The 23,215-nt window shown below is 37.6% G+C and overlaps 1 protein-coding gene across 3 annotated transcripts in view; it reads right to left on the bottom strand.

The window, feature by feature from the left end:
• Positions 1-378: 378 nt before the first annotated feature.
• The window catches only part of adam11 (ADAM metallopeptidase domain 11), a 162,959-nt gene continuing 140,122 nt past the window's right edge, over positions 379-23,215 (bottom strand). The window contains exons 26-29 of one of the 3 annotated variants that reach the window (XM_051666956.1): positions 23,104-23,121; positions 9,461-9,639; positions 2,446-2,492; positions 379-1,027 (exon numbers count right to left, since the gene is read on the bottom strand). In XM_051666956.1, the coding sequence (XP_051522916.1) occupies positions 9,624-9,639; positions 23,104-23,121 (34 nt within the window). In that variant the 3' untranslated portion in view covers positions 379-1,027; positions 2,446-2,492; positions 9,461-9,623. Of the gene's footprint in view, positions 1,028-2,445; positions 2,493-9,460; positions 9,640-19,445; positions 23,122-23,215 lie in introns of those variants that run through there. The other 2 variants (XM_051666957.1, XM_051666954.1) reach the window with 2 other exon arrangements.

Here is a 23,215-nt window from a genome sequence, read left to right as displayed (position 1 = left end):
AATGTGCTGTCAGATCCAGCAGAGGTGAATGAACAGCTGTTAAAATTCAGCTCAGTGAGCATCGACCGTTCGGCTCCGAAGAGAAAATCTGAATGAGTGGTTGCATACCAGGTCCTTTTATACCCATATGTTCGGGGGAGTGGTATGCAAATACCACTCGCCAATTTTCATTGGCCTTTTTTCAAAGGGCCCATGAGTGACCCCTAGTGTCACTACATCGACACAACGTCGAGTGATTGACAGATAGGGAATTGTACTGTACATACACTGGTCTGATAAAGAAGTCATTGCATCCGCGTAATACAGTAAACATGTGATTGATTAACCAGGTGGCTATTTCACATTCTTGAAACTGCTTTTTAAAAATAACAATGCAAGAAATGTTCATGTCTGTTTTTATTTAAGCTTCATAACTTGCAAGTCTCTTGTCAACATTCCCAGTGTGGGATTTTTTAAGAGAGAGAGAGAGAGAGAAAAAAAAAGATATGTATGTATATATATATATACATACACACATTGCATCCCAATACATTCAGTTTTCAACATTTCACTCGTACGCATGCTGAGTTTAATGTATATGGCAATAGAGTGGACCAAACCAACTACGTGTTTACCTCTCCTGCATTCATTTAGGAGTTATTACATTATTTACACACAGTCTTACACCCTGGAAGACATTTCTCCAGGATTTTTAAAACAATATTTATGGCAGTTATACACAAATATACAGTTAAACATTGGGACTCTTGAATAATTTTCATAACTAGACTGACACACAGTAGATACTTGTAGCTGTACATTTCATCATGACAAATATTGTGTCTGGTACATTTGTTATTTGTTGCAAATACACTAAGACTTATATATACAGACAATAATAATACAAATAATAATACTAACAAACAATTATACACAACAGAAATATCTTGTTATGCTCTGTTGCTGTCATTTAGAGAAAGATTTTAAAAACAAGCTTTAATTTCTGCGAGGCTGTTCATTGTAGTACGAAGAATCTTCAGGCAAGTCACTGAACAATAAGAAAAGTGTTGTCATGTTTTTATGTTGTGATTTTACTGCCACAGTGTTAGTAATTGAAGTCAAATAAAAATCACTTGAAATGAAATCATTAAATCCATAAAACGCTTATTTTAAGTTAAATGAGTTTTAGATTAACCTTATATTACTGAGATGTCATTCAATCAGACATATTGTTTTAATATTGTTACAAAGTATAACATTTCCATAGTAACACTTTAGGCATAATAATTTATAGATTACAATTAACAAGTGAAATCTGTTGTGAAAAAACACAACCAATAAGAAATGTGATAAACATTGAAACTGTGTTAATAATGTAAATTCCATGATTCAATTTTGCAATAGAACTCTAAAGGCAATACATTTAAAGTAGTATACCAACTATGTTAATAGATTGTCTTTTGATCATATATCTATATATATATATATATATATATATATATATATATATATCTATATATATATATATATATATATATATATATATATATATATATATATATATATATATATATATATAAAATCCTCTCAGTAACTTTAAAGTAAATGTTTTTTAGCAGCAGTTCTTCAATGGCCCAATTAATCATGCAAATTTAAAAACTATCAGTTGTCTGTAATGTGTAGGGGAAAAACTCACAAAAACATGTCCAGATCATGTACCCCAAAATCAAAACAAATTAAAAATAAATCACATTTTGCTTAAAAAAAGGAAGCTTATTTTGGCCATTTCGTTTTTTTCATTGGCTACCTAAAATAGGCATAATTTTCTTTAAGAAAAATATAATTTCTATTTTTTATTTCTTTGATTTTGATCTTGATTTTGTGAGATTTGCCCTTTTATTGGCAGATTTTTGCTATAACATATTTTTTTTTCTACATTTAATGACCTTTGAAGGCAGTGTGAAATTCTTCCTCATTCACCCAGTGAGAATATACGTCATTCTTTGGAATCTTTTTCATGCTCTATATCCGGTGTAGATTAAGTTTTGTGTTTTTAAAGGAAAAAATGAATGTACAATCAAAAAATGTGTGATTGTAAAAATGTTGCAGGAATATGTGAGTGTACTGTATATTTATGGTTAAAAGGTTGCAAACATGACAAATTTTAGTTTTACTATTATTGTATTGAACCTGTTCATATTGGATTTTTGGATGTTTGATTACAATAGATTTAGCACATTTATCTACTTTTTGAATAGGTTGATCGCATGTACATTTTCTTTAGCTAAAGTAATGTTATATTTGAAGGCACAAGAAAATATAAATGAATACATTTTTGTAATGTTATTTAAAATAAATGAGAGAAATAAGATATTGCTGATTAAAGTTGCTGTAAGTAAAAAAAAAAAAAATTAATAAAAAATTAAACAAAATCTTGAAAATACATGCAGAAAACGCTCCTATTACCTGTCATATATCACTGAAATAGGTGCCATGAAATATCACACCTGTCTCTGTAAACAGTGGGAGAAAAGATGTCAATGGGCCGAGGTCAGATCTTTTGTTAAGCCAATCAGAAGACTTGATGACAATGACTGTCAATCATTGTGCACGTTTACAGGGTAGTCAATATATGCTCATAAATGAAAAGTACTTTTTCAAATCTGTTTAAAATGATATTCACTCACATGAGATGAAGACTCCAGTCATATCAGTGTTCTAGAGAAAGTGGTTTAATTCTACATAAGGGTGCTCCCCCCTCATGGTGGCCGCCATGTTAAGATCACATAACCAGCTGAATATTACTCACTTTATCTCAGTTACCCCCAATTAGCCTTTTTCACAAGAATCGGAAATTACATCACCGCAGGGTAAAGCTACTTCCGCGATGGGTTTGTGGCTAAATACTTTAGTATACACTTGTCTCGAATAACATTTATTGTCTCTTCTGTATGGTCTGTTTTCCAACGATTCACAATATTATAAACATAGAAATTATTTATCATCTGATCACAACTAATTTCAGCTAATAAGGCCACAGTCTCTTTTGAGTTTATATGCTCTCATGCAGTGCTGGGGTGGTTTCTTAACTAGCTCCAGGCTCATTAACAGAAATATTCATTCAACCATTTCCCTCCTGCATCCCCGTATCACAAGAAATTCATTTTAAAAATCAGTATAAGTTCCCAGCACAGATGGCAAAATGCAAATACAATTAAATGTCTCACTAAACTCTGTATTTAATTCCCAACAATGTTAAATTATTCATTAATGTAAATGCTAAGTTATCCTGTCAGGTTTCAAATTTATTTCCCTGTTTTCATAACAAATTATATACACTGATGAGCCAAAACATTATGACCACCCACATGTGAAGTGATTAACACTGATCATCTCCTAACAAGGCCACATGTCAAGATCTGGGTAGATTAGATGGTAAGCGAGCAATCAGTTCTTATAGTAAACATGTTGAATGCAGGAGTAAAGACCTGAGTGACTTTGACAAGGGCCAAATTGTTATGGCCAGACAACTGGGTCAGAGCATCTCAAAGCAACAAAGGCTATCCCGTCTGGTCCGAACCGACAGAATGTCTTCTGTGGAAATTTTAATGATGGTCACGGGAGGAATGTGCCACAACACACAGTGCATCGCTCCCTGCTGCGTATGGGGCTGCGTAGCCGCAGACAAGTCAGAGTGCCCATAATGACCCCTGCCCACTGTCGAAAGCGCCTACAATGGGCACACGAGTGTTGGAACTGGACCTTGGAGCAGTGGAAGAAGGTCGCCTGGTCCAATGAGTCCTGTTTTCTTTTACATCACTTGGACAGCCGTGTACATGTGCAATGTTTACCTGGGGAAATGATGGCAACAGGATGTACTGTGGGAAGACGATAAGTTGGTGGAGGGAGTGTGATGCTCTGGACAATGTTCTGTTGGGAAACACTTGGTCCGGTCATTCATGTGGACGTCAATTGGACGTGTGCCACCTACCTAAACATAGTTGCAGACCAGGTACACCCCTTCATGGCAATGGTATTCCCTGATGGCAGTGGCCTCTTTCAGCAGGATAATGTGCCCTGCCACGCTGCACACACTGTTCGGTAATGGTTTGAGGAACACGATGAAGAGTTCAAGGTGTTGCCCTGGCCTCCAAATTCCCCAGATCTCAATCCAATTGAGCATCTTTGGAATGTGTTGGACCAACATGTCCGATCCATGGCGGCTCCACCTCGCAACTTACAAGATTTGAAGGATCTGCTGCTAATATCTTGGTGCCAGATACCTCAGGACACCTTCAGGGGTCTTGTAGAGTCCATGCCTCAGGCAAGTCTGTGCTGTTTTGGTGGCACACGGAGGACCAACAGCATATTAGGCAGGTGGTCATAATGTTTTGGCTAATCGGTGTACATATACACAATGTACATTAAACCCACCACTCCAGTAACAGAGCAGCAGAGAGCAACAAGGAACTGTGCAATAAACAATGCATTTAATACAATCACTGATTCTTGGGATAAGGGACAAAACCTGTCCTACTTACAAAAGTCCTCTTTATGTTAACAAATCAAGAAATTCATAATAATAAAAATACTGAAAAAGATACATCTAAAGGAAATATGTATGCTCAGGGCATTTATTACTTATATTTTTAAACAATTTCATTAGATTTTTTTTAAATACTTGGAAGCACATGTAAATTAACCTGTCCTCAGCAAGAGGTCACAATGTTAAACTGCCAAACAAAGTGTTTAAAAATGCAACAAAATCATAAATATAAATATCAACTGAAAGTTAGGAATCTGTGAGATATCAAACAATACATAAAGTACATTTCTAATGAGATTTTCCATAAACAAACTGTCTTTCAAAGTTGTGTCCTCACTTTGTGTCAGATTTTTTAATAATCCTGAATAAATCAGACAATGTCATGGTCGGCTATAACTCTGAGTACATCTTTCCTACTTCCTGCTCATGGTAGATGCAACAGTTGGACGCATGGTCTGGTAAGTTTTATATTTTTATATATTTCAAAGAAGAATGTTTAAGTCCCTGCGGTCACAGCTTTAACATGTCAACACCGTCATAACATTGTGATCATTTCTGTTTAGACTTGCAGAATCATTTTGGCATTTTAGTTTAGGTTATAGAGGCAGCTTCAACTGAGGAAAAAACTAAAAGATGGAAAAATATTTAATTTTTGTCAACTCCATCAGAATAATGTGAAAACTAAAAAAGAATTATAGAATGTATTTTATCACTGAACACCATTATTAGATAATTAAAGACTTTACACTCTTGTTGGATGTATCAAATTAAAATAGCATGCTTTTAGTGTGACTGACGGAGTTGACCGATATTACAGTAAGACGTAAATTATAAAGTGAATAAATGTCAATTTTCAGAAAAAAACATTTTTATAAATACCCGTTCCCTTACATGGTTCGTTAGCTGAGATCTTTGTATACCATTTCAAATTAATTTATTAATAAAAAATAAAAAATAAATGTAAAAATTGTTTGTCCCTTATCTCAAGAATCAGTGCAATATTAAAGTGTGTAAAGTTGCATAAGCACTACATCGGATATTTCAGCGTAGGCTTACAGACTTTAAAATGATGATGTGCAGCCATAAAGAGCCATTACAGTTTAACAGAGTAAAATTTTTTAGCTACACACATTTTCTGAAAAATCATAAGAAATAGTCTCATAAAGAAAAAATATTGTCTCATGAAAGGAATATTTCAGAACATTTTATAGTCGTGATTCCATTCTTTTATTTATAGGGATAATAAAAATGCTATGAAATTTTTTTTATTTTTAACTTTAAGTCTTGTGCTGTGTATAAGATACAGTAGGTGTATATCCCAGTTTGTTTGGGTTCATGATGTGAAATACACAGAGTTTAACAGATATTATCCTGAATGTCAAACATTAGCTTTACCGCACTCAGTTTTACGATGATGAAATAATGGAGAGAGAGATGTGAGAAGTGTCACACAGCGCACTGTAGTTTTCACTTGCGATAATGCAGAGCCAAGCCAAACAGGCACGGGAGAATGAAATGACAGAGAAGTCATGAGTTATTTATTACTGGTGTAATCTAGAATTAAAATTAAAAGCAGTAGTAGCAGCTCGAAGATCTCAGACAGCGAATATGCAGCATTCAGTCTCGTTACGCCTTCCTCAGAGTTGTCAGGATGCACTTGTCCCATAATGAAGATCTTAATTAGAGTGCTACAGAGTAGCCAGTAAAGTGTGAAGCCAGTTCAAACATGTACACACTATTTAAAGTTGCACTCAGTAATGTTTTTCCTCATTAAAAAAGTTTAACTCCTAAAGACATTAAACATTAAAATGAAGCACTCACATTAAAATGACTCCAGTCATATCAGTAACCTTATAAAAGCTGTTTTATTCTACATGGAGAGGGTCCGCACATGGGGGCTGCCATGTTAGAATCACATGACCAGCCGAACACTACTCACTTAATCTCAGTAACCGTCCTGTTATTTGACACTTTCACTCACTGATTAAAGTAATCATGACTGACTGTGAATACTACATTTCTACAATGGCATCTGAAACTGAAAACTATTGATTTTAAATGATGCTGCATCCAGCTGTGTCAGTGTAAGTCCAAGATGACACAAAGACAAAAGTTACTGAGTGCACCTTTAAATTGTATGAAGACATTTGATTCCAGCAGATGTTGTTCTTGTTTGACTGACTGTTGTTGTTACCAGAAGTAAGTTTACACTGCGACTTCCACACATGGAAGCGTGAAACACGGAAGTGTGAAAAAGGCTAATGATCAGACACTTTTAGTAGTGGAATATTTGAATCATGGGTGACAAATACATCAGTGAATACAGTGGTTCTACAATGGTACATTAGTACCTGAAAACTTTTGTGTGATACTGCATCAACACAGACAGGTATAAAGTCTATCACCACTTTGTTTCATTCAGTAAACCATACTTAGGGCACTTTAAACTAAATTCCTGCCTTCAAGTCATGTTGTAATGATCGCAATTACTACATGAGTGCACATGAATGCATCAACAATGTCGTAATTACCAGTGGGAAACTCTGGATTCTTAACTTTCAGAGTGGGGGACATGTAAATGAAAGAATCAAGGTGGAAGCAAATCAGTATTGATCATCATCATAAATCATAATGATCATATTTTTAATTGTGAATGATGACTGTACAGGTCAGTGTTTCCCAAAAGCATTGTAAGCCTAAGTTGGTACCAATGGTCTCTACGATCAACTTAAGCTTGCAATGCTTTGGAGAAACTCTGCTCAGTGTAGTTAGTTCAAATGTTGTGCCTTGTTGATGAAGAAAGCAATAATGCTTGCCAGAACATTATTTGCTCATTTGGTCGGTTTATGAAATGACCAGTGGCATGCAGTCAACCCCTCAAACCCTTCAGAGAAGGGGTTACAAAAATGGGGACAGAACCATTATTAAGAAGTAATAGCCAGGGGAAGCTGGTTTATGGACTGCCTACCACTAGAGTTGATAACTTTGTGCAACAAAACTATATTTCTTATTCTCTGTGGTGCAGGAATGATGAAATACACACAATGCATCAATTACACACCTAATGTGCATCCTTTACTCTTCATGTTGCAGCAGCATTAAAAAGCTTGTGTTTGTCATGTAAAAAACATAGAATGTGTGCAATTTCTGAACTTCCCAGACAGTATAAGCATTAAGGACAAGACCATTGTAATGTAAAGTACATAACTAAGTGGCCATTTTGCGAACGATTTTTTTAATGATTCTGTCAAACAATTCGTAGAATGTTATAAATAACTGTATGACTTTGTTTAGGAGTAAAAGTGAGATGGGAAATCATTAACAATGTTTGGAATAATAATGTTAATATTATTACTCATAATAATATTAATCATAATTAATAATAATGATATTGTAAACAATAATAATGTTGGAACAATAACACAACATTTGATGCAATCTATCTAACCCAGTCGAAAGCAGTGATAACAGCAATTTTAAACATTACATTTTGCATGGGGAACCGATTGGAAAGAGTGATTCGCTAAAATGTATCTGACTTACTGATGCAATCTGCAGTTGAGTGTACTTGAGTTCACTATTTTGGTTGTGCACTAGTATTCATTGTACAAAGTTTGCCATATGTTGCCCATTAGTGTTTACTTCATGTTAAATATATCAGTATAAAGTTTTAATATTAATTCTCAACCTCAAAAATCCAATACTTGTGCTTCTGTCTGCCTGTGCTATTTATTTACACACTCAAAGGAATAAAATGGTCATATACATTATATAAAAAGTATGTAAGCTCAGCTCAATGCATTTATACGCTGTTCGTCTACAAAGATTTAAAATTTATATTTGATACATATTTTACTACAATTACCTAACTCAGCTATGTTGTTATGAAAAAATTTGTACCGCATTAAAAACACATTTAAGCAACAGCTTGATGTTTTGTTACCTAAAAGTACATTCATATGGTTATGCATACTGTATGTTATTTTTAAACTAGTATGAATGATAGTAAAAAGTAAGATAATAGATGTGAGACTAGTATCAGGGTAAACGACAGAGTACAGTGTTTTTGGATTCTCCCTGAAATATCAGGAAATATTCAGAGAAATGTATTCAAAATATTTGGGGAAGACACCCAGACATGTCTATTTGTCTATATGCAAGGAATGGAGAGTAGCAAATTATTTCACAATTATTAGTATTATTAAGCATTAAGAGAGAAAAACATTTAAAATGATCATGCATAGAGATAGTGTTGCATGTTTCCATCAACGTGGCTTTCTGAATGAACATTGCTTTTATTTATTTTAAAAATTGTGTGAGTGTGTGTTTATTTTTTTTTTTTTTAAAACACCATCTGGAATGTTAATTTGTTAAATGAATAGTTCAAACAAATATTACAATTCTGTCATCATTAACCATCAAACCTAGTGTGATGTGTCAGGTTTTAATAATGGCGATGAGTTGGGTCTGTTTCTCACACAAAACTACTGAATGATTCAGAAGACTTGGAATATAATGCAAGTTGTATGGATTTCCTTTATGGTGATTTTTGTCCTTTCTGGAGCTCAGTGGCCCTAGTCCCCATTCACCTTCCGTGTATAACAAAAGAACAGCTTGAACATTCTACTTTACATCTTTTGTGTTCCCTGGTAGAAAGGCATCAGGGTTTGGAACAACACAAGGGTGAGTAAATGATAGCAGAATTTTCATGTTTGGGTCAACTATTTCTTTAACAACAGGCCAGTGTATAAATTCCCTATTCGAATTATTGATTTAAATGGCCAAAACAGATATTGCTGCTGATATCTGAAAACGAATCTCAAAAAAATGTTTTTGAGGTTTTATAGACTACTTTTTCATATAATACTAACATTTAGCCACACTTCAGGTGTGTTACTAACATCAGTAAAATCAAACTAATTTTAAGAATGTTACCATGTTATGTACTGGAGTGTTTCTAGGCAACAGGTGACAGGCAGTAAAAGGGGAAGTGGAAAGAGAGGACAGTGTCACTGGAGTTTTGAGTGAGTGGAAGACATCTGGAGATTCATCTGGAGTTTAAAGAACACAGAAGCAGAGGAGAAAAGACATCACTCACTCATCCTCCTCCAGATCTGAGGAAAAGAGAGAAAGAACAAAATGATAAAACATGATACAATTCACTGTTGATTGTATTCTTTATTTACCCGAAGCCTATCAAAAATATCCAACTAAAAATTTAGAAATTCTCTTACAAACATGATTAAGGTTATTGGTGCTTGTCTGTGCAAAACCCACCACCACAATGCTAGGGTGCTTACCAGGGCATTGCTATACAGTTACTAATGTTGCAAGGGTATTTTGGGTGGTTTCTAGGTTGTAAAAAGAGCCCAAACTTAAAGGCCAATTTATACTTCTGCGTCAAACCAATGCCAAAGACTACACGTAGCTATGCTGGTTACGCTGTTGCCAACACCGTAGCCTGACATGCACCTCTCCAAAAATGTAAAAACGTGTCACATCAACACAGACCACAACAGCTATGATTAGTAGGCTTTGTAACCAGAGACTGTCCCCCAGGATGATAAAAAAGATATCTGAGGTAGCGTTGCATTTTCTACATGATTATTTTAATATCCATGCATTATATCACATTGTATTTGGACATCAGAAAACATTCTTTTCTTTGGTTATATTGCATATATCAGTGTTTTTAATCCTTTCCTGGAGTACCACTGACACTACACATTTTGGATGTGTAGTGATAGTGTTACCCTAACCCTAACCATAACCTAGCTCATTTGACTACATGCTTTCCAAATTTCATGTAGATACTAAGCTCTGTTTTTGTGAAATAATGGTATAAATACTAGTATTTATTTATATCCTTTAGCAAAACATTTTATTTTTTTGTTAAAATTTCAATTTTACAAAAAGAATATTTTTAGCGCACACTGAAATACTTTGTGCACACATTAAACATTAATCATAAAAAATAAAAAGATATCACTGGGCACACACACAGAATTATTATTTTTATCCAAGAATAAATCAGTTGAGCGCTCAGGCAGTTTGTTCACAGAGGAAGAGAAATATTTTTGCTCAGATTTAACAGTTGGGGCAGATTCACTAATGAATTGCAGCCGCTAAAAGCGGCATTTTTTGCACACTCTAATTGCGCTTGTTTAGCGGCCAATTCACTAAAGGAATTATGGAGATCAGGCAATGACACAAACGCACAAAATTGCTGCTGAACGCAATTTGCACGCGCAATTTTTATCTTGAGGTCCGATTCTGAGCACAATATAGCCGAAGATGCAGCAGACCACCGAATATGACCCACCCTGCCGTGACTGATCAGCATCCCTTTGATACAGTTACCTGGATCATCTCTAAACAGCACATCTGGATATATGCCAGGTTACAACGGTCTTCAACATCATTTGATGAGTATTTGATTAATTACTGCCGATATGATCAGTTGAAAATGTTCATTAATATCTCTTTTAAATAAAATACATTTTACTGCCTACTTTCATTTAGCAGTAATTGTGCAAAGTAAATTGCACAGGGCAAACTGCATGGAGTTTTGTGAATGAAGCGCATTCTTTAATGAGCCTAATTTACATAGAAAGGAGGCGTGTTTGCTTGGAAAGTAATGACAATGACTTTATTTAAATATTGAAGACGCAGCGCAATTTCAGCAGTGACTACACCCACTAAACGTGATTGCGGGTGATTAGAGAATAAAATGCAGGTATTTACACTGAAAAACCATGTGCAAAATTGACACAATTGTTTAGTGAATCTGCCCCAATTCTCTTTAAAATAAATTTTAAATTGATGCACTAAAATTGTTTTTAAAAACCCTTTGAAATGTATGATGGTGACCATAGTTTTCACCAAAATACCACATCTACTACAGTTATTCTTACTATAGTTGCTGTGGTTTCAAAGATTGTCATAGCCGAGGGTGGTAGTGGGGATAAGCTCCTACTATCTACAAAATGCTCCCATAGCGTGTGTCTACAATAGCCTCTGACAACCAAAGCCTAACTCCTGGCCTTCACCTGGTTCTTAGCTTCTAAGCCTGGCTAAACTGTTTGCACTTACAGGAGAAGGGGCAAAGGCGGGTGACTATCGCTTTAAAACCAGTTGGTTCAGGCAGGCGGGGCTCATCAGCCTGGGAAGGCAGCTCACCTAGGACAAGAAAAACTTCAGATTTAAAACCTCCCCTGCCATGGGGCAATACCTAGCCAAGGGATGGCTTCAGGAGTAAACCCTGAGGAAAGATCCAGAGATGGAGCCCCTAAGGCAGTTTGAGGTTGTACTCATCCTCATTCTGAACCCTAAGGCAGTTTGAGGTTGTACTCAACCTCACTCTGACAGCCAAGCTGTTCTGGCTTCAGCCTTTCCCTTAGGTAACATCAGTGTGCATAAAGATGGGGAACCTGCAGCTGGGCACCAGCTGGTTCTCCAAGCTCACTTGCCCAAGCCTGCACCCTGGAGATGACACTCCAGCATTGCTTATTATACGGTGACACAACATGGAAAGCAGCACTTACTGGTAGTAAGCCAGTGCACTCGACTGGTGTAGAGTGAGACACCAGGGGTTGCTTCCAATGGTGGGAGAGATCTTCGGATCTCTCTGGGCAGCTACTGCCCACCTAAAGCTGGGCAGACCCCAGCCAAATAGGTGCTGCCTCGCCATAGTCCACTTGCTCCACTGGGTGTGTGGGGCTTAAAGAACTACCAAAATGTGGATCTTTAACTTTACACCAGGTAAAACACAAAAGCAGTTTGGACTATGACTCCGGGACACACAGAAGGTCTACAGGACATCAGTGATGCACGGAAGACAGGAGTCATTAACAACAAGATGAGTACACTGCATATGCATATGGACATTGTGGCCCTCCAGGAAACAAGGCTACCATCCTCCGGATGTCTCAGGGAAAATAATCTCTCCTTTTTCTGGCATGGGAATCCTCCAGAAAAGACCAGAGAACATGGTGTTGGCTTCACAATCAAAACTACCGCACAAAGGTTTGTGGCGACATTCAAATTCGAAACATTGGCAACAGCTTGACCACATCCTCACCAAATGCAGCAGTTTAGTAACACGCAGCTACCACAGTGCAGACAGTGAAACCAAACTCCTGCTCATGTGTAGTAAGGTGAACATCCAGCCACGAAGATTTTTTCACTTCAGAAAGGAAGGGAGGCCTCGCATTGACACTGGCAAGACTTGTGAATCTTCAAAAGTAATCAAGTTTGTCTAAGCACTTGAAGAGGACTTTGCCTCTCCAGGGCAATGCCAATATCAGCAAGAGATGGGAACAACTACAGGACATTATCTAAAACACTGCAATGTCCACCTTTGGGAATAAGACAGTCAAGTTGGCTGATTGGTTTGAAGCCCACAGTGAAGTGCTCTCGCCCTTGATTGAGAAGACGAGACAGGCACTGGCTGCAGGCAGGTCTTCCCCCAGTGAGTGTGCAGAAAGTTGCTGATGGCTTGCATATGACTACTGGCTCCAACTCTGCTCCAAGTTTAAGCAGGCCACGGACAATGGTAAAATGCGAGGAATGTATGATGGGATCAAGCAGGCCATCGGTCCATTACAGAGGAAGTCCGCCCCACTTACTTTGGTCACAGGCGAGGTCTTGAAGACAAAACCAAGCAGATGGTATACTGTAGGGATGTGCCCAAAGCCGAATACCTTATTCAGAAAGGCATGAATAATGTCTTCAAAATGAATAACAGATTCATCTGAATAATATAAAAAAATATTTGTATGACTGATATAAACATGAAATAAACATATACAAAATTACAAAGAATTTATGAATCTGTGTAGCCAATATTTCTAAAGTGTAAACATTATGAATGAAAATGCGCATGTTGTGATTTCAGAACGGATGGGCGTGGTCTCTGTTAATTGTGCACGTTTGGATCTTTTCAAGTGTAACATTAAGATACATCATTTACACTTTCCACTTATTGAAATGTCTATGTTAATGTATCACACGATTCACATGTGATTCCCGTGTATTCACTTATAGCCTAAACCTAAGCGCAAATTTAAATTCCTGACCTGAAGTGATGATTTCATGTTGGAGCTCGTCTATCCATCTTTTAAAGTTGACCACATTTACATCCACATCAGCTATTAAGGAGATTATCTGGTTGACTTTATTCCCGAAAAAAAAGTTTAAAATGCTCCATAAAGGTTTAAATGCTCCATAGAGGATTCATCTATTAGGAGTATTCCACCTTATGTGAAACGAAGAAACTAAAACATGCTTTTTTCTTCTTCTTTAAACTGTGCTACCTCTGGTAAGGCGCTATATGAATTTAACATTCTTCTTCTTCTTCTTATTATTATTATTATTGTTTAACTATATAATGGTATCTTATTGTAAAAAATCCTGATAGATTTACTGGACTTTCACCTGTTTGTAGGCTATATTGATTTTATTTTCATTTATTTTAATGTTTGAATTTGTATTCATTATTCACTGCAAAATGTATGCTTGACATTTCACATTTTGCTTGACACCTCCTGTCTTCAGTTTCATGCAGATATTAATATCATAAATACCAGGAGAAACCACAGTTAACGACATATTCCCTTGTTAATGTAGCCTACAAATTCCGCTTCATCTGGTAAGAAAAAAAGAATAAAATAATATATTTTTAAATAATAGTTGTATAATAATAATAATAATAATAATACATATTAATAATAATTATTATTAGGCTATTATTATGAAAAGGCATATACAAGGCATATTTTATTAATAGAAACTATAAATGTAAGAGCCACATTTAAAAATGGGCATTTCATTTAGTTTTGATGCACTTCTGGTTTAAGCCCCGCCCACACCCGGTTCTATCCGAATACAGAGACGGGTACAAATAATTCTGTCATATGAACAGATACAGATACAAATACAGATAATGGCTTCGCTGCACACCCCTGGTATGCTGGGTGGAACACTACTCACAGCTGTACACCATAGAGACCGTATTTACAGAGAGAGCTCTGAATGCCATCAAGCCTTTTCCCACCATGACTCGACCCTAAACCCAACTTGGAAGAACTCGGCGACATGTTGAAAGTGCTCTCTTCTGGAAAAACCACTGGGAAAGATGATATTCCCTCAGAAATCCTTAAATGCACCAATGATACCCTAATCGTGGAGCTGCATGGGATACTTTTCCAATGCGGGAAAGAAGTAATCATACCATAGGATACTAACTGAGGGATACTAACATCATTACTGTATACAAAAACATGGGTGACAAAAGTGATTGTAACAACTACCGCAATATCTCCCTTCTGATTACCGTGGGGGAGCTGTTTGCACGTGTTGTGTCGAAGAGGCTCAACATTCTTGCAGAAAGAGTCTACCCTAAGTCTCAGTGTGGGTTCGGAGCTGAACGGTCCACTATAGACATGGAATTTTCTGTTAGGCAACTACAGGGAGCTGCAGGGAGCAAAATAAACAACTGTATATTGTCTTTATAGACCTGACCTTGTCAGAAAAAGAACTGTTTGCAATTTTGGCAAAGATCAGCTGTCCCCAACTCTGCTCAGCATTACAAGACCCTTCAGTGAAGGCACGAAGGGGACCATCATATACGATGGATCCAAATCTGAACATATTGAGATTCTCAGCAGAGTGAAGTAGGGATGTGTACTAGCCCCAACACTGTTTGGTATCTTCTTTGCAGTTCTGCTCAAATATGCCTTTGAAACAGCTACAGGGGGCATCTTTCTCTGCACGAGAATTGACTGTAACCTCTTTAAACTGTCGAGGCTCATAGCAAAGACCTAGGTGCTTATGAAGTGCCTATGGGAGTTTCTATTTTCTGATGATGCAGCTATTGTTGCCCTCACTCAGCATGAACTGAAGTCACTCATGACTCACTTTGCCATCACCTGCATGGAATTTGGCCTAATAATCTGCTTAAAGAAGACCCAGATGATCGGCCAAAATGTGGGCAACGAGCCATCTATCAGTGTACTTGACCACAAGCTGGAAGTCATCCATGAGTTTGTGTACCTTGGTCCTAGGATCTCTGACAACTTGTAACTTGATAGTGAGATTAAAAAGCACATTGGTAAAGCCACTACACCGTTTTCCAGGCTGACAAAGAGCATATGGGCTAACATCAAGCTCATTGTACACACCAAGGTTCAGGTCTACTTAGCCTGTGTTTTGAGCAGGCTGCTGTACGCAGGCATGGACTTTGTGCTCAAAATAAGAGCAGCGGCTAAAAATACATTCCATAAGCGCTGCCTTAGGTGCACACTCCCCAATAATGCAGTGCTTGAGAGGGCAGGCACTGCCTCCATGTTCACCTTTCTCAAAAAGGGGCATATGCGCTGGCTGGGCCATGTCTCAAGCATGATGGATGGGTGAATGCCGAAAGACCTCTCCTTTGGCGAACTGGCGTCTGGAAAGACGCCGAAGGGCAACCTAAATTGCACTAAAAGGACATGTGCAAGTGTGACCTCAGCGCTCTCTCCATCAGTGCAAACACCTGTCATTCGCTGGCCTCAGACAGGTATGCCTGGAATCAGGGAGTGAAGTATGCTCTTGCTATGTATGAAACTATCTTGGTGAAGGGAGTGGAAGACAAGAGAGCCCTCAGGAAGACCCGTCTCTCTCCGCCTACTGCTGCTCACAGTGCAGAAAGGACTGCCACTCCCAGATTGGACTGTACAGCTACAGGAGATGCTGCTTAAATTAGTCCAAGATAGGTGCAAGCCCATGATCCCACGGGATCAAAGGATGCCTACTAGTAGCTGTGGTAACTTGGTATTAATCACCACTGTTACAAAAAAAAAATAATTCTGAAAGCTACATTTATTGGTTTCTTCCTCAATTGAGATCCCATTTTAAATTATGAGTTTTAGAGTAGCAACAATATACTAGGGTATTTTGGCAGAATCTATGGTTACCATGGTAAGTTTTTGTTAAGGGTAAGATTACTGTTTTTTGTGTTATTGGTACATAGTGCAGTTGACAACTTGATGAAGACAAAACTTCTATTGCAGTAAGCAATAAAATGTGAAATCTGAAATAGCAGGGTATTTTGAATTAAATAGAATCCCGCAGGCTGAATCCTTTTCCACACTGGAAGGGAGAGGTGCAACATTGAAACTGATTAATTTATCCCCTTTCCTGTTCGCAATGCTACTGGTTACATCGCTCCCACCCCCCACAGTAGACCGCAGCGGAGACACACAGCGAGTGGCGATATGGATGCCGATATCTTTCACTAAAACACGCTGCAGAGAAAGACAGTGAAGCCAAGTAAAGTGATGTAAAATCTTAAAGTGTCGAACAGCGCAAGTTGGCCTGAAATTTTGTGATAGGAAAAGGTAACATGATGCCAGAGTGCCTTTAGACTAAAATAATATTTTTTCCCTTTCTAATTCTAGCTTTAAGCAACATGTTAAAAAAATGTCATAATAACCAAACAGTAAAAAAAAATAAAAATAATTCAGAGATGGCATTATCTCTGGCATTGAAAGTTAAACAAGACTTTGAAATTAATAGTTAGTAGCCTATATAGCTCTCTGAGAACAAATGTTTCCATTATTTGTAAGACAGTCCATTTATACTTGTGTAAATTGTGGTTTGTTTGTTGGTAGATCCTCATGTAGTATTCTGATTTCTTAAGTTAGGGCTTTTAATTTAATGGGAGAATATGTGTTCTCTCTTCATTATAATGCATTAGATGCAGCTGTCTTGTTGTGAATATATCTATAAAACAGTATCATTTTAAGAACTACAGTGTGTCTTGTGGGGGTTGCTGATGCTGGAGCCAGGGTTGCAGGACATCGTTTTGATGGTGGATAACCCCCTCCTCATCTGGATAAGTACGTTTATTCAGAGTCTCTCATTGTAACAGGTGTTGGAAAAGCATAACTTTACCAAATGTGCTGCACACTGCAAAAAATACTGAGCTGAATAATCTTATTATGATTAATTTCTCATAGATTTGGTAACTTGCTGTGTTTATGCTTGCTCTTATAGTTGATATAAATCACTGTTTCCCCTGAAATTAGATACTGACTGTATTGATAAAACATACTGCAAGGAGGAAGGGTGTGCCCTGCTCAGGCAGACTGTTTCCCCCCTCCATTGAATACTTGTACAAATGGACCCTTATATGTATCTGAATCTTCTTGTCTTCTCCGTTTATGAGAGATTTGATTGTTGAAACACAGAGGGTGCCCAAGTGACTCTTCTGAGCCTACCTGCAGCCAGTATATTGTGAGTAGGTAATTGTTTTGGGCACATGTGTGGTAAGAGTCCTAAATGACACACTGATCTTTTCTGTTATTGTTGTTATTTACCTGTAAAAGATGGGCAAGGAGGAGGCAGGAACCGGCTGAACAGTCAACACAAAGTTTTAATTTCAAACTTAACTTAAAACAAACATACACAAACACAGACACACATACAGCGTGGCTGTGTGCGTCTCTGTCTCTCTAGAACTGGCGCCTCTGGCTTGTCTTTATCCCCCTCACGGCTGATTAGCCTGATTCAGGGCTGGCTGTGTGTCCTCACGACCCGGACCCACCCTCCTCCTCGTCACACTCCTCTATCACCTGACTCAGACCGGGGAAACCCCCAGCATGACACACTCCCCTCCATTCCTGGAGGGGAGGCATTGCCTTTTCGTGTGCCTGCCAGCAGGTCTTCCCCGCCTTTCTGAAGCCCTGGGAGAGACGAAGGGAGGGAAATGGGAGAGGGAAAGAGCGAGGCAGAGCGGCAGAGAGAGAGAGAGAGAGAAAAAGTTGCCCGCTGGTTCCTGGACACGCTGTCGCCCGGTCCTCAACCGCTTCTCCGCCCTCTGGCGGACAACAGCTGGCTCCTCCCCCGGCGGATGGCAGCGAGTCCTCCGGCCCCTGGCGGATGGAACCGCTCCTCCCCTTCTTCGGCGGATGACAGCGGTTCCTCCAGCTCTCGGTGGCCGGCAGCGACCCCTCCGTCCCCAGGCACAAGGGCAGTGGTGAGGACTCCGCGACAGCGCATCCCTCCTCCCTCCCAGGTTTCGGTACCACTGTAATAGATAAAGGACAGGCAAGGCGGAGGCGGGAACCGGCTGAACAGTCAACATAAAATTTTAATGTCAAACATAACTTAAAACAAACGTAAACAAACACAGACACACATGCAGCGTGGCTGCGTGCGTCTCTCTCTCTCTCTACAACTGGCACCTCCGGCTCATCTTTATCCCCCTCCCGGCTGATTAGCCTGATTCAGGGCCGGCCATGTGTCCTCACGGCCCGGCCCCACCCTCCTCCTCGTCACAATACCCTTTCGTATTTAAGGTAGTGTGGGTATTTTGTCTGTTTTTTTCTCTTTCCCATTCCTCTTTTAGGCTGAAAACAATCTTGAGGTTTGGCTTCAGGTAGCTACTGGGATCCCTCGTACTCAGATGGATTGTTCCCCAATTGATCCTTAACTGGCTCTTTTAATTAGCCTAATAGGGTGCTTTTTTCCAATATATATTTAATGCTTGATTCCTGTTGAACTATTTAAATAAAAGGTTTGTTACATGTTAATTATCTCACCTGGTGCTTGAACCTACAGTACAATACTTATTTATTGTTTGTAGGATAGAGTTCCTTTTACTTTTAAAACAAAAGGTTGCATACTGTAGTTAGTAGTTGTGGCCTATAGATGGTGCCAACACAATCACATTAATGAAAATATAAAAATCATCCATTCATAATTTGACATTTTCTAAATTATTGCTCAGGGTCTAGCCCTGAACCCCCATACAGTATCTTACAATATCCTCACCCAGAAGGTCTCCTATGCCCAAAACATTAGGAATCAGAATGTAAAAATATTGTGTCTAAATATCTTTAAATGCACACAAACACAAATATTGGACTATTCATTCAGCTTCAAATCTGATAATTGATCTTTTAATAGTCACATCAAAGTGCACTTGATTGATAAACTCTATGAATACTTTATTATTTTTATAAAAGATCCCTCAGACTACACTTCTTTGGCCACAGCGTCTCTGGGCCCCTATTTTCCTCTCATAGTTAAGCCACTGGTGTATACTGGAGAAAGCAGCAGTTTTGGAGAGAATATTTTGACTAATTATAATATATTATTTCTTTCTTTGTCAAAGTACTATTGCTGCCAACTCCAGCATTTATAATAAGTATTCCAGAAAATGCACATTGCTTATATCATTTCGTAGCCATACGAGCCATAGTGCATATTTTACTAAATCTTGTTTGATAAAAAATAATCATTAAAAAAATCATCTTTCTGTTAGTACCAACTGAACTGGCCTGTGCATATGCAAAAATACAATGTGACTAACATTACAGAAGAAAAAACGTCAATAATGAGTGGTTATGGGATTGAGCCTGTACTGATAATTAAATACAGATAGTTCACCCAAAAATGAAAATTCAGTCATTATGACTTTCTTTCTTTCTTTTATGGTACACAAAGGGAGAAATAAAAAAAATAATAGTCTGCTCACTGATGTCATACAATTGCAGTGAATAGTGACCACCTCTTTAAGCTTCAAAATACCAAAAACGTATGATGAAGGGCCCATATTCACAAAGATTTGTATCTCACCACTATGAGTTCTTCAAAGAGTTCCTAGCTAGGAGTTTTTGCTTAAAACCTATTCACAAAACTGCTAAGAGCAAGTTTTCCTAAGGAAATTTTAAAATAAGAATAAGGTGGAGTTGACCTCGTTGCTATGGATGACATCATGTTTTATTAGTGTACTCTTTTAAATTGCACTACATGCACTACACGGACGGGTTTAGCCATTGCGCACCCTTAGCCGATGTGTTTACATCAGCGTCTTTACCAAGAACATAGAAGGAAAATCCCACGACTGGGCCCCACCCCGGTAGTTCGGGGCCCCCCTGCTACCGCGGGCCCCGGGGCTTAAGCCCAGGTAAGCCTGTGCATTAATGCGGCCCTGCTCTTAGAGAGTTAGAAGTCATCAGGAGGCCTTCTAAGCTGTCGTGGGTTTACGAGCTATTTTAGCGTTAAAATGCTTCATGAATTACTCTTAGATTACAATTTTACGAGTTCTAAAATTAGGAGTGACACACCCCTAATTTTTAAGAGTTGCTCCTAAATTTTCACGTTAGGACCTACTTTTAGCCTTAAGATTTTTTGTGAATACGGGCCCAGAAGTCTAACAAATTATTCCATGCAACTCATGCCTTGTTCTGAAGGCATACTATAAGGTCCGAAATCTAAAGAATTATTTAGTTAAAATCACTACTGACCGTTGCTATCATGTGCACATTCATGAGAGTGCACGAGAGCAGCAGTTCACCATGTTCGCGAGATGGGACGTTTAAGCGAGAAACCACTTTGTTTTGCTTCAAAAATTATTAGCATATGCCTTCAGCACAAGGCATGAGTCGCATGCAGGATTGGGAAGAATACTTTAAAAACAAAAAGTATTCTGGGCTGCATACTAAATACTCTCTCTTAAATGTATTCATTAATGTATTCTAAATACATCACATAAAAATGAACGCATTCAGAATACTTTTAAAATGCATATTTACAAAGGCAAGGCACAATTGTAAGAATTTTGTGTGATATGTCATTATTATCTCATCTGAATCACTGTGAACCAAAGTGAATTTGAATAGCTAGTTTCTTTAAATTAGATGTGGAGTTGGACACTAATGTTTTTCTTTATGGAAGGCAGAAAGAAAACAAGGCAGTTTGTGGTCAGCTACAATTTTAACAACATTTTAATCTTCTTCTTAACCCATTATTTGATCGGGCTGACAATGAATAATGCATTTTGGCACAAAATAAACTGGATACCACAAGCAGAAATTAAACAATATAGTGAGGTCATGTGACAATAATATAGTATGTTAATTTGAACTAGGCTTGCTTGCTAATTTCCATATTAACTGTAATTTTCTATCTCTTTCATTACACACATTTTTATTTTTGGGTGCTTTTGATTCTTTTACTCATCCTTTGTTCATTTTTTTTAATTGTTGTTTTTATATTTTTTGTGATTCACATCGTATGAGATGTTTTTTTAAAAGTGAGATATAATTAATATGCCTGTATGTTACAATACATCTCACACTAAACTAGCTGCCCATACGTCTATAAGCCACAAAATTTTAAGTAGGTATTTATATCACATTTTTCAGTTCTCATTTGGAACACCTCTGATCTACTTCAAGTCCTTTTTCCTCTTTCAGTCTTTGCAGTACTTTCTAACATATTTTACTTGTTCATATTATTGCCGTTAATAACTGCTATTTCCCAACAGTTCTTCATTCTGCAAGTTTCTGATGTGAATCTGACTCACAAAATGCTTATCGAGAGCTGTCCATCTTTACACAGAAGCTGCATCTGCACATATGTATTTACACAGCAACAATCGCAGGAAACAAGGTATCATGCGTGTGAATGTTATATTTGTGGAAAACATTTTGCTGACTGTATTAATACTGGTGCATAGTTGGCAGTGCGCTTATTGTTAAGACAACGGTGTGCTGGTGCAGTTGCTCGATATTAAAATAATCATTATACATGAATAAGACTGTAATTTCATTCTTTAGTTCTTACCATCAAACCTTTGATGACTGCGGTCCATTTTTTAAAAATCCCAAAAATGCAACCCGTGAAACTATGATTTTAACAAGCGATTGTGCTTTCAAATTAGCCCAATTTGTTGTGAAAGCACTCAGTGAGCAGAATATTTTTTCAAAATTTCTCCCTTTGTGTACCGAAAAAGAAAGAAAGTCATATGGGTTTAGAATAACACATGGGTGAGTAAATAATGACTGAATTTTCATTTATGGGTGAACTATCCCTTTAAGTGCAAAAGTTTTGTGAATAAATGTGACGTGGATTTAAAAATTCTAAATGAATGTAAATGTTATCTCAAATAAATGGTATGCACAGGGGTGTAAAGTACTTCAGTATTATTACTTCATTAAAATACTTAATTATTATTTTGGGGGATTTGTAATTTACTCAATTACAATATAAACGGAATACTTCTATTTTTACTTAAATACATTTCCAAAGGAAAAAAATACTACTTTTTACTCCTTATAATTTTATTTGTTACAATTTTGCAGATCATTTACTGAACTAAAGCCGCCTTTTCACTGCATATGACAAACGACAGACAACAGACCGGAGGTCAGTCATTTATAATGAAGAGTCGCACAGGAGCTGTGTGGAGTTCCATCAGTATGCGGATGCAGAATGTTTGGATCTGATTTGAGCTTCGGATGCATTGAAATAGTTCAACTTGTGCGACTAGACTATATGTAAGCGCTCAACCAGATGTGGTGTATTCATTCAGAACTATGAGTGCGAATTGAGAAATACCGATCATTTTAAGCATCATTTCTGAGTACTTTTTACACCCCTGGTGATGCGTTAAGAAAATGAGACTTCAAAAAAAAATAAAAAAAAGAAAACTCATACAATCTGAACGTGATTACTAAGACATGAAAACAGGGCTGATGTATGTGCTGGGTGTACGACATCACATCATGTCTTGTTGGGCAGGATCATACCTTCCTCTTCTGATATTTCTATATTAAACACACAAAACAGAGAGAGAGAGAGAGAGAGAGAGAGAGAGAGAGAGCGAGAGTGATGGAGAGATTGCATTCGTGAACATCAAGT

The sequence above is a fragment of the Myxocyprinus asiaticus genome, chromosome 32 (assembly GCF_019703515.2).
Source record: "Myxocyprinus asiaticus isolate MX2 ecotype Aquarium Trade chromosome 32, UBuf_Myxa_2, whole genome shotgun sequence".
In the NCBI taxonomy this organism is placed as follows: Eukaryota; Metazoa; Chordata; class Actinopteri; order Cypriniformes; family Catostomidae; genus Myxocyprinus; species Myxocyprinus asiaticus.
This window is presented reverse-complemented; position numbering and strand designations above follow the sequence as displayed.